General features: G+C 45.1%; 1 protein-coding gene across 1 annotated transcript in view; it reads left to right on the forward strand.

Annotated features, from left to right (window-relative positions):
* The first annotated feature begins 5,256 nt into the window (after nt 1-5,256).
* The window catches only part of GALNT17 (polypeptide N-acetylgalactosaminyltransferase 17), a 215,620-nt gene continuing 208,136 nt past the window's right edge, over nt 5,257-12,740 (forward strand). The window contains exon 1 of the mRNA XM_052804258.1: nt 5,257-5,609. Coding sequence (XP_052660218.1) covers nt 5,372-5,609 — 238 coding nt within the window. The 5' untranslated portion in view covers nt 5,257-5,371. The remainder of the gene's footprint in view (nt 5,610-12,740) is intronic.

A 12,740-nucleotide genomic window follows, 5' to 3' on the forward strand; every position in this document is an offset into this window, starting at 1 on the left:
CCATGCTCACAGTCTGAACTTAAAAAATTCATGAAATATGAATAGAGTTATTGTAATGTAGAACTAAATATGTTCCCAAACTTTGAAGATAAAACTGAAGAAAGTTACTTTTGTGAGTTAGCTGTTCCCATAGTGGAGGAAAATTTTAAGGCTGGAGATAAACGTTCACTCCTTGATGTTAAATTGACTAAATTACTGTCAAAAATGAATCCAGGGAGAGCAGACAATGTGCCATCAACTTTTTAATATTAGCTTCTGAAAAAGAAACATATCTTTTTTTGCAAGTGCTTACTCATTTCACAGGATCGAGCCAATAAACTGGGGGTATGGAGAAATTTAATGATGTTGGTGACCCTCGCGACACCAGCACTACTGTGCTTTCTGGAACAGCATGGGACCGCAGCTCTGCATGCAACGAGGCCTTATGCTGCAGGTCGTGTTGCAACTACTCTTCCGAACCTGTTGCCAGCAGGCAAGTACACACTTCATGCCTCCTGCAGAAGCCACTAGTACTTCATGGAGCAGATTCCTGCACCGAGAAAACACCAGTGCGAAAAACAAAGAGCTTATAGGCAATATGGAGGCTTAAATTCACCTGACCTGATGGGGGAGGACTTTCTTAGAGGTGGTTTTGGGCAGCAAAGAAACAAAATTAAAACTGAATAATCAGGAATTCTCAAGAGCCCGAGAGAAAAAGGAAAGACTGGCAACTCCTGAGGACCACCTGAAGCCTGAAAACAAAGAAGAAACCCAATTGCACTAACAATACTCCAGCCAGAACTTGAAGATTTTGAGGGAACAGCTCATGGCTTTAAATTGAACCCTTGTGGGGGTTTTGTTGTTGCTGTTGTTTTGTGTTTTCCTCTTGCAGATCATGGTTTTCATACAGGGATTCAAAGTCACAGAAAGCCTAATTTATGCAGTTCAAGCAAATTTATCTAAGATGACCCAAACATCTGTTTTCTTATGCTGGTGTTTACAAGGCTGGAAATGTAGGTGTTTAGACTTCTCCAGGTGGGTGCAGGCCCACACCACGCTCCCCCCTGCCCCGCTCCCACAACACCCTCACTCCCTGCCAGCCCTGGGAGCAGGTGGGAGAGGACTGAGCTGGAGCTGAGGGGAAGGCACCTTTGCTGTGTGCCCTGGAGAATGTATGATGCTGGCAGTGGCTCCAGTAAGTAGCAAGAAACCCAGTTTTTCTGCCTGGTTTACATCTACCAGAATGTGAAGAGAGTCTGCCCCAGGTGTGTCATGGTATCCTACTACCATCATATACTTCTAAAGCGATCAGGATGAGATAATTTCTGGAAACCGAGTTATTTTTGTATTTTTAATTCTTCTTGTAACTGGCAGCTAGTGTTCACTGTATTTTAAGGAGCAGAGATTTTAGCTAAAGGATTACTATGTCATTAATCAATCCATTGAATATTCATGATTTAGTGGATTCTTTTTCTCCCACAGAAGGAGAGAAGTAATTATTTTGGCTAGCACTTGAAAAGCGTGTGTGTGCTGTTGGTAGAACTCCACTGTATTGGGCAAAAATAGAATTTTTCTATTAGATATGCAAACGGATCTTCTCTCCCCAATACTGATAAATACCCTTTAGTTCTTCTCTGTTTGGTAATAATGGTTCATGTTTTTTTTTCTAGGAATGTAATGAAAATGGAAAAAATGAGAAAAAACCCCAACTACTCCAAACACTCCAGTGGAGATTGAGCTACTCCTTGTTGAAACCCTGATTTGGAGAATGGGGTCTTGACAAACCTTTTCACGTCTATAGCAAACTACTATTTTGTATTTGTTATTTTAATTTTGTTCAATCTAGCAGTGTGCAAAGCTCAAATGAAATAATGGTTATGGGGCGTGTGGGACACTGTTGTCAAGACTTATGCCACAAAGCATAACCTTTTCTGGTCTCCTACAGCCATATCCTGTTGGTGTCCATCTTTGGACTTTTTGGTCCTTACTGTTTTTTATTATCTAAAGCATGCTGCTTTCTCCCATGTCACTTTAGGGGAGTTATAAAGGTATCCGTTGGTAGATAATACTGCAACTCTTGATGATGCAGGTAGCATCAGGCTATTTGGTAATATGATAGCGTTGGCCAAGTCTCAGGCAGAGTGTGCTAGTGGTCGTTGCTCAGGACATGCTGTTAAAGGGCACATAATGGTTGGTGCTAATTCTTTGGGTTTGGGGCTCTAGCAGTTTCTAAAATTTGATCATCAGGTCAGAAGCAATTGTAGGATGACTGAGCAAAACTGAAATAATTCTTTACTTCCTCTCAGTAAAAGAAATTGTGGGAAAATTATGCTGCGAAGACTAGCACAGTGGAAGGAGTCCCGTGGAACATGTAATGTTGCAAACCTGGTCAGGAGAGGGGGGAACAGTTTTTTATAAGGTGTCCCTCCACCCCTGAAAGGCAAATGCTGATTCATCTCAGGAGTTTTGCAAAGGTGAAGAACGTGCCTAGCTGCACCTCCTCCCTGTGAGGTCAGCAGCAGAAAACCTTTCTCCTCTGTAATAGAGATGTTTTGCAGCTGGGTTGGTGAACTTCCCAGGTGATGGCCATTTGTTGTCAGCTAGCAGGGCTTCAAAGTCTGTACTTTTTTAGTTCTACCCTTTATATAAAGAAAAGCACCAACAATGACAGATACCTGGGAAAGTTTTTTGAAGGTAATCCTCCTGGATAGGGCAGGGAGGTTGTATGGCTAGCTGGTGAACACATGTACTCTTAATTTTTAGCACTCATACTATTTCCTACACAGGGTATAATTTTATTTTTTTTTTCCTATAGGTTTTTGGGCATGTTTATTTTGTCCTGGTGTGCTGTCCTCAGTGGGACCACGCAGTCTCACAGCAGCCGGGTGTCCTGTAACTATACGCAGCACCACAGGGTCACCATAAGGTGAGTTGTGGCTTTCTCCCTCCTTCCCTGCTTTCTTTGGGGACTTAATTCTGTTCCTTTCTTGGGGGGAGGGGGGAAAAAATGCTCTCCCTGTCCTTCAGCAAGGAGCTGCTTCAAACTCTCACATTGTCTTTTTTTTTTTTTTTAAGATACTAAGATTTTTAATTTTTTTGCTTGCATTAGGATCATATGTAATAGCCATGTGCCGAACTTCTTTAAATCTAGCTTTTTCCAACCACTGTTTTATAATTAAAACAGATCTTGCTGTTTCTGTGCAATGCAACGACGCTGACTTCAGTGGGAGTGCTGCACAATGAAGGAGTAGCAGGAATGGGTCTTTTTTATTGGAGACTGTTTAAAATAAGCAGCAGGTAGTTTTCTGTTTGCACAAACATTTCTGCTCCTGATAGTCTGAGGCCATGTGCCTTCCCTTTTTGGTAAACAACTCTGCAAAGTTGTGTTGGGTTTTGTTTGTTTGCATTTGTTTTGTTTTTATAATAAAGGGTGCTTTTATTGATAGAGAAAAAAAAATCTCAGTTGACAGCTCTGGAAACAAAACTCTTCTGTTTATCATGTGCCCAAACACTTGAGAAGAACCCCCAAACCTGGAGGTGTCATGATAAGCTTCCCCTTGGTGCCAGCAAAAAGCTTTCATGGCTTTCAGGAATCTGTAAGGTAGTTGTAGCATGACGTCACCAAAATCATTCACATCTCTACCCTCTTAGAAGAACAATGAACCTGAGTGTGGATGATGGACTGACTGTGTTATTTTAGGGTCTGACTATGAGTTATGTGCCTGTCTCTCCTCTTCAGGTTTCTAGCAGTGTCCTGGGTCTAAACATTGAAACCAAAAAGATTTCATGTGCAGCTAGTACTAAATTAAAACTCAAAATCCTTTAAAGCAATTTTAGGTTTGTTTCCATGGCATTGATTTTTTTTTTTTTTTTAATTATGGCTTGAAGGTGAGAGGGGATATTCTTACATCTTGAAAAGTGGCCTTGTAGGATACAATGACTCAACGCTGTTTGAATTTCTAATCCACGTTCATGTCATCTTTCTGAAAAGCAGGGTTAACTGTGGCAAACAGATAAAGCTCTAAATAAATTGGTCTACTAGTAGCTGTCCTCTCAGATGAGGGTATTCAACATTCTGGCATTAAAACTTTGGATGTGAATTCTAGTTTATGATGTTTAACGCTACCTCGTTTTAATGTTTGAAGCATAGAAGGTGACAGCTCTAAAGCCAATGCCTTGCACTGACACAGAGTGTTTGGGGAGACACAGGAAAGCAGGATGGCTTGCTTCATTTGGGATCGAATGCCTGTGTAGAGAAAGCCCCGTTTCCAAGGGAGAGGATAAAGTTTCATCCAGGAAAGCCGGGGAGCGAAGTTCACGGAAGGACCACGCCATCAGCCTGGAGGGCGGTGAAACTTTCTGTGAAACGGGACAGCAAACGTGAGTTCTTCGCGACGATCCCTTTCTAAATATAACCGCGTTATGCCCAGGTGTTCCTTAGAGCTGCTACCTTACCGCGCTGGCAGCGGCTGGAACGGTGGATGCCCAGGGCACGCCGTCCCCCGCGGTCACTGGCGGGAGGGGGGGGCATGGAGGGCGTCGCTGCCCGGCTCGGCCCCGCCGCCCACGCGGCTGCTCAGCTCCCGAGCACGCAGCTTTGAGCGTTTCTCGGCCCCGTGCCGTGCTGGGGCCTCCAGCCCGGGATTTCCCGGCAGCCGGGCCGCGGCGGGGCCGCTCTCCGCAGGCGCGGGCGGTGCGCGGAGCGGCGCTTGCCGCAGCCTGCCGGCCCTGCGCGCCCGCGGCGGGTCGTGGGGCGGGGGGTGGATCCGCCGCGGTGACTTTCCCTCTTCCCCCACCTCCCCGTGCCCCGAGAGGGGCGGGAGCTCCGCGCCGCTCCGCGCCCGCCCCCTGCTCCCCGCCCCGCCGCGGTGCAGCGAGGCGGCGGCTCCGGCCGGGGCGGGGCGGCAGCGGCCGGCGGGGCATGCCCCGTCCGCGCAGCGCAGGAGCGGCCCCGCGCCCCCCCGCGCGGCCGGCGGAGGCAGGCGCGGCGGCGGCGGCGGCGCTGCCGCAGGGCTCTTCGGCCCCGCGGCCGCCCCGGAGCCGAGGCGCGGGCGCCCTGCGCGGGGCATGAAGTTGCGCCGGCGGCAGCGCGGCGGCGGGCGGAGCGGGGCGGGCGGCCCCGGCGGCGTCTCCTCTGCGGGGCCGTAGCCCGGGGCGGGCTCCGCCGCGCCTCGGCGAGCGGCGCTTCTCCTCGGCGGCGCCCCGCAGCCCTCCGCTCCCCGCCGCGGCTCGTCCGGCGAGCCCGGGGCCGGGCTGGGGCGCGCCGCTCCCCGCGCAGCCCCCCGCGCCGTGCGGCGGCGTGGGATGTGCGCGCAGCGGCGGTCGGCTGCCGGCCCGCTCCCCTAGCCCCTGCAGGCAGTGCGGCGGCTGGCGGTGCCCCTCGGGAAGTTTGATGGCTTCTTTGAGGAGAGTCAAAGTCCTGCTGGTGTTAAACTTGATCGCGGTGGCTGGCTTCGTCCTCTTCTTGGCAAAGTGTAGACCCATCACGGCCAAGAGCGGTGACACCTTCCATGACATCCATCCCAGGGCAGAAGTGGCCAACTTGACAGCCCACGGCATCAGCTCCATTCAGGATGCAGTGCTGAAGAGACTCTCTCTCCTGGAAGATATAGTCTACAGGCAGCTGAATGGTAGGAATAGTTCTCCTGCTCTTAATGCCTTTTGGGTATGGTCGCGGGTGGTGAATCGGGGCAAAGAGCGGGTGCACGGCTTGCTTGAAGTTTGCGTGACAGAGCCATGCTTTCTCCTGTATTATTGTGCGAATGGAGTCTCAACGGACTGAATCAATTCAGTATCTGGTTTCCGAGTTCAGTTTGTGTTTAAAGCTCAGAGTACCTTGCATAGGATGGGAGGAAATTGTAATAATGTAATGGTGTCTTTCAGGTTTATAGTAGCGGTCAGGAAATTACAGTGTCATGATTTCTGCATCAAATGAGAAGGGTGTTTAGTGGGTAAATATGGGTTGGAGCAGCACACTGGATATTGATTGAGGGAATGGCTTTTACTACTACGGAATTGTTTTTTTGGAAGGGAGTTTTTAAACGGCTAAAGTACATTGTGTGATTTAAGTGCAGAAGGTCAGAAGGCAAAATGCACTTTATCTAATAAGTTAAGGAAACTATTCAGTATTTCCTATGGCTCAGCATTGACAGCTGCTAATTAAAATCTAAAGTAATGCTTCTCTTAATAGAAATCCCTTCACTATGCTATAAAAATCTCACCAGGTTCAGTAGTTCTGAGATGTAGAAGGAGTTTTAAAGATGCCGTGCGGGATAGAGAAACATGCTGTAAAGATGTAAGAAATCTAGGTGAGGTATCCAATTAAAACACTGACTGTGGAAGCTAATTTTTTTTAAATTGTTCCCCATAGATTCACAACTGGGAATGTAATCTCAATCAAGAGTCCCGTTTATTGCTTCCAATTTCTGTAGCGTTAATGACTGCAAGTTTTTGTGTGTCAGAATTAGCAGAGTTAATGTTTTTGCCAACGTCAGTGTGATTCCCTCTGAGTTTTGAATATGAAGCTAATGCACGATTCTGTGCCATGTTGAACTGAAAGCTGGTGTGCGCTGTGTCTCTGTACTGAATCAGAGCTATTGCTGATTGTACTTCTGCGCTGAGGATGTGAGGCAGGTGCAGGAATGCAACGTACCTTTCCTGGTGCGTGGTGTTTGTGCTTTGGGGAAGGCACCATACAAAATGAGAAGCACACAGTTGAGTAGGACAGCGTTCTTTATATTGCTACTTTATACACTTTCATGAAAACAGTACTGTTGGGTGACAAACAAGGTGAAACAAAAGAATAACAAGGAATAAGGTAGAGAAAGCTGCATGTTATTTACAATCAAACTGTGAAACTGTCTGCTTCTGGATATTGGTAGGGCAGGAATCTCCAGGAAGATTTAGGTACTTGTTTCAAAAGGGGCAACAGCTGCAGTTCATGACAGGAGACCTCATACTAGGACCTTGGTGTTGGACAAGTAATCACGATGCCGTCTACTGTTCTTGCAAATGCAGAGGGAGAGCTGAAATTCTAAGTCATACCCTTCTTCTGTGGAGATTAACGTCGGACTCCCTGCTCCATTGTGTTCTGAGGGCTGCTTTTGGAACTAGCTGGTGCTTGTAACAGGAGCTGCAAGCATAAGGATGGCTTCAAATATGCTGTCTCGTCTGTAGGCTGCTGTGGGCACTCAGAGTATGTTTGCAGTGTAGTACAGGCGTCTGCTTAGTGCTGAAGAGCAGTCATGCACCTAAAGACCAAGGGAGGCAGAGAGGTAATAGATATGTTGCCTGTATCACAAACATTTTCTTAGGGCAGGCAGAAAGCTGAGCACGTAAATGTGACATCTTGTCTGGCCTCTGCATACTGGGGTGATTTATAGCAACACTGGTAAGTCTGGCTAAAAAATAGCTCTGGCATAGCGGTTATGTAACTTGGGTCAAGTATATATTTGGTACATGTGATTTTTAGAAAAGTATAATGTGCTTTGCTCTCTGAGTGAGGTCTGTGTGTTGTGCTTCAGCAAGACATGGGTTCAGAGCAAGATGTGGGGGGCCACATGAACCCCCATCACCACCCACTGGCATTAGAAGGGAGCAGTCAAGTGTGCTGAAGACAGTCCATAGGACTGAGGATGCAGAGGCAGCTGGACTGGCTTCCGTGCCAGGAGTTTTTTGTGCCTGAATTGGTGTTCATTCTGAGCACTTGAAGAATACCTAAAGCTGAAAATCTAGTGCCCACCTGAAGTGTGCAAATATGAGCTCACTTTTTTTTTTTTTTTTTTTGCTTTTAGGATAGGGAAGTTGCATGCTGGTGAGAAGTGCCTAACAAAACCCACCATATGCTCCTAGATGAGCTCTCTGCAAAACGTATCCACGGAGAGAATTCTTTCTGTTGCGTAAGGTTGTGTTTTGTTTTAAATCTGACCTGTGGTTTAGCACATACAAAATGTTAGAATATAGTATCCTATAACGTAGCATGTGGAAAGCCTGCACCTCAGGCAGCATCGGGAAGTGTTTGGCCAGAGAGAGAGAAACTAAAACACAGTTTGGGTGTAATCAGCTATGGATTTTTTTCTGCATTATAGGACTTGGCTGGATTTCAGTGAGAATTGAAGCCATCTTTAAAAAACTGAATCTCTTAAAAAGCTCCATTCTGTAAAGATCAAATGAGCAATCTGATCGTATCATTGCTATGTTTTTGCTTCTTGAATCGTGTAGTGTAAAGCATATTGGAAATAACAGCCCTCTGTGGTACGGCAACCCTCATTTTTTGTGTATGTATATTTATTTATTTCTGTAAATATTGGCCATGAAAACAAGCTAAACACCACTGCCTTGGGTCTGGTAAAGGAAGGATTTTACACAATCATTCCTTTTGAATGACACTTCTCTGCAGTGTCATTCTGGAAATAACACCAGGCTCCCTCTTACTCTTCTCTGTGCAGGAAGAGCTGTCCCAAACGTGGTCCAACCTGCCTCCTACAATGACTCCTCACTTTCCAAGTGATGCATCTTGCTGGTCTTGTACTGTTCTGTAGCCACTGTTAGCTAGGATTGCGGTCGCACAAAGTGTCAACTCTGGATGCTTGTTTCAGATGGTGGTTGAAAGGGTGCCTTGGGGATGCTGAATGGGATTGGGAAGTCATCACAGCAGACAGTGGCCTTGCTTAGTTTTCTCCTTGTTGTAATTCATAAAGTACCTGTGAGAAGACTTGGGTTTGTCCACATTTGTCTGGTTGGTCTTCTTTTGGCCTAAACCTGATTGAGAACTGTACATGTGCTTTGTCCTTTCTAAAAGTTTATTGTTGCTCCTTAGTTCATTGCAGTTCAAAGTCTTGTGGGTTTTACTTTTTGCTTTTCTGTTGCTTTTTGCTGTCTCTAGTTGGATGGCTCCCATGGTTGCAAAGAAGTACAAGGGTACCCTTTGAAATGGAGGGTTTTGTATGTGCATGCACTTACCTGAGAATTCAGAGGATTTTTAATTTCTGTAGTCACTTTTATGGATGGAATTTTCTTGTTCAGCAGATGTTCAGAGAAAGCTAATGAAGGTTGGGAAGGAATGTGTGCATTTTACTTCAGGTATTAACTACAGCTTGTCTTTTTGATCCAAACCTAATTTTTTGTGTGCTGACATTTACATAAGCAAAAATCGTGGTCCAGATTATCTCCAACTTTATGGAGATTCAAACAAATGAACTTTTCAGTTGGGTTCTATGTTTACAAAGAGAGGGTTTTAGTGCTTATGTGACAAACTAGTTAGCTAGTGAGGAGCTGGAGTGAACAGAGACTCGGAAGAGAGCATTTGGCTTTTGTGGCAACAACGTGCTTCCTGGAGAGCGCTGGGCAAACTCTTCAATTTACCTACTTCTGTTCCTCTGGGGCTAATGTAGAAACCCATTAATGACCACGAGGAATTTGAGAACTGGTGCATTTATAGGATCCTGAGTTGGGAAAGGCGGGCCAACTTTTTCACATCAAAGTGGCATCTAGGATGAGTGACATGACTTGAGGAAAGCTGCAGTTTGCATCATGAAAGATACTGCTCATCCTGAGACTTCTCTCAATGGATGGGTCCCGTGTCTGTTGCATGGTGAGATAATGCTCATCTCCCCTCCTACAAGCAATGGCGTTGGGGGAATTACCCAGTAGCTTTTGTCTGGCTTGTGTTTCTTCTCCCTTGAGTTCTTCCATTAGTCTCCTTCACCTCCCTTTGTCCTATTGAAGGTGTGCTCGATCCCACCCTGGGCGTGGGAAAAGGAAATGTTCACAGCAGTGCAAAGAGCATTCACCCCCCTCCCCAGAAGGAGAGAGGATGAGGCTGGTGCACGCCCACAGCAGTGCCTGTTCTAAGTAGGAGAAGTGTTGAGAAGTTTGACATCTGCTGCTGAGTCACTGAGAGGCTGGTGGGATGTATAGGGTCCATAAGCAGGTTTCCTTGCATGTGTAGAGCACTGGGGCTGCACTGATGTTGAGTATTCATCCCAGGTAGGAGGAATGAGCCTGGATCCAATTTTGTGTGTTGGTTTTTGTCCCTGTCCTTCTGCGTCTGATCCTGCCCAAAAGTGGGCAGTCCCCTTTTCTAAACCCTGTTCGCCAAAAGCTCTTGAAGTCAATATATAAATAGTTTAGTCATTAAATAGTGCTGCTAGTTTGAGAATAAGAAGCGTAGGAGGGCGAGTACTCTAAATAAACCCTTGGTTTGCGTATGGGGAAGCCATCATCCATACCTACCATAGCTGAGCATCTTGAACAAATACAAGTTCTGTTGGTCACCAGTGAACCAAGGAACATTCCACCCAGCGACGTCTCAGGTGTGCTGGGGTAAGCACCTGTGTGTCTCCTTGTGCATGTTCAGCAGAGGTCTGGGTCTTGGATTAAAGCCTCCGAGGAACATGAAGGCTATAAACTCCCTCTCTACTGCTTTTTGGTTGATACACAACAACAGCTGAATCAAGTAAGTGCTCAGCTGCCTGGAAGCCAATGAGACAGGAATGGTGTGGTGTCTTTCTGCGTAGTGTGAAAAAAACGTACAAAAATTCTTTACTTCAAGCTAAATATTAGTAAGACAGAAAACACTGTGAAAGGGCACTGCTGACTCATCCTAAGCTCTTCTTTTAGATTTATTTTTTAAACTCACAACTGATTATATGTAAGATCAGGGAGAATAAAAGCTATTTGCAAATTGTTGCAAATGAGGGGCCAGCGATTAAGAACTGCTGAAGTGAAGCTGGCCAGTCAAAATGGGTGAGCAGAGAGGGTTTTTCCCCTCATGCTGAAGAAGCGCCCAGAGAGTGAACTGCTGCTTTACCAAATGTTAAAAGTTGAAAAGGAACTTTAAATTCCTTGGTGGTTAAATAAGCCTATGTTCATTTTTTAAACAAGCTTGCATCTGTGCTTTTGCACATGGAATTATTTGCACATGCTGACATATGAACAAGTGCATGCCAGCAGCCTCCTGCATACAGATTGTGCTCTCGTCTGTTTATCCAATTAGGAAATTAACTTTGTGAGGCTTGCATATGGACATTGAGGCCAGTACTGAAACACAGCCTTTTGCATGGTCTTGCTATCCCCCTTGTAAAGTGGCGCTTAATTAGCTTAAAACACTTTAGAGATATGTGGATTTACTTCCCATAAGGATAAGATAATGCTTATCTTCTCTAACACTTACCAGCCTCAAAGTACATTACAAACTTAGCTAACTACTGAGTATAAAAATTACATATGTAAATAAGGCAGATTAAAAGCAGTTCTATCAGCCATTTAGTAGTATGTAATAGCGTTACACCCACAGACTAGTGATATTAAGATTTTAACAGGTAGGTAATATATTAACTAAAATGCTAAGAAATTCTCTGATTAAGGTAAACAACTAAATGTAAATAATTGAAAGTAGGGAAATGCTGTTTGTAGGCAGAAGGGCCCAAACTTTAATCATGTTAATGAAATAAAATAGCTCTTTATATGAGTACAACCTTGCTGGGTGAAATCCTTTGATATAAGAAATGATGATGTGGAGATGAAGTGATACGCTATGGGGATGTGACTGCTGTATTAACTGATGGTTATCACACAGGATCTGAGATGCTATTTCCCTGTCTACCCCACTACCACGATATTTCTGAAGTAGAAACTAACTGTATTATTTTGTATGGCCTTATATAGCAACTTGATAAAAATGGCATCTTTAATATTTATTACATACCTAACAGATCTGGTTGTCGTATTCCCCATTAGGAATAATGTAAATTACCCAGATTCAGTACATGCTTTTAGAAGTTCTCAGTCTAAACTTACTAACTGCAGGAGAGTGGTCTGCATAGGCTCGAGACACCTGAGAGCTGCGGTCTGTAAATTATTCTTATCAGGTTCATGGAAATTGGGTCTGATACTGATCAAAGAATGAATAAAAGAAACACTTCTTAGAGAAATAATAGAGTTAAAAGATGAGGTTTCAGATAGTCATTTAAGAAGCATCTGGAAGCTTAGATGTTAATGTGACATTTAGTTTACAGCCCGGCTGACTAGGAACTGATAGATAATTTTTGTTTTCGATAGTTGTTTGGCATCATCATCCGAATATTCACTGTCATTGGCAATGAATGAGTAATAAGCCACTAACACATTTATCATGCAGAGACAACACAGGATTCATGAGATGCAACAGCAATGACTAGAAAATAGTGACAACGTTGGTATTTTATTCTTGCATATTAATTCAGGTCTGCCTGAATGGAGAAACAGAACCTTACCTTGATGGTAAAATTTACAAAGGTGTGTTAGATTTATGCTGCCAAATTAGTTAGGCAGCTTTTAGGAATATTTTCCTAAGGACACCAAAAAAAAAAAAGGTACTGTAGTTACGTGAATTACAGTATTAATTCCAAGCCTCAGTCCGGATCAGTAGCATGCTATTGTGTCTCCAGTAAGAGACATTTGGAACTGGATGCATTTGGCAAAACATGGGCATCTAGTGACATTTCAGTGCCTGAAGGCATCCTGCCTGGCTTCCAGCTGCCACTCCAGAAGGGCACGACTCAGCATCAGTGGAGTGTCACATCTGCTGGGCTTGTGCAGCATCTTGGATACCCCGAGGCCTTTCGGATGGCAGCAGGCATTGCTGAGACAACAGAGTCCCATGCTTGCCCTCTTGGAGATCTTCTGCTTTGATCAGGGAGGACAGATGGATGAAGTTGGCTTTAGGCATGTGCTGTCAATGTGCTTGGATTTTGGGGAGTCCTTTTGGTCTACTCTTGGCC

Source organism: Harpia harpyja, chromosome 12 (assembly GCF_026419915.1).
Source record: "Harpia harpyja isolate bHarHar1 chromosome 12, bHarHar1 primary haplotype, whole genome shotgun sequence".
Lineage (NCBI taxonomy): Eukaryota > Metazoa > Chordata > Aves > Accipitriformes > Accipitridae > Harpia > Harpia harpyja.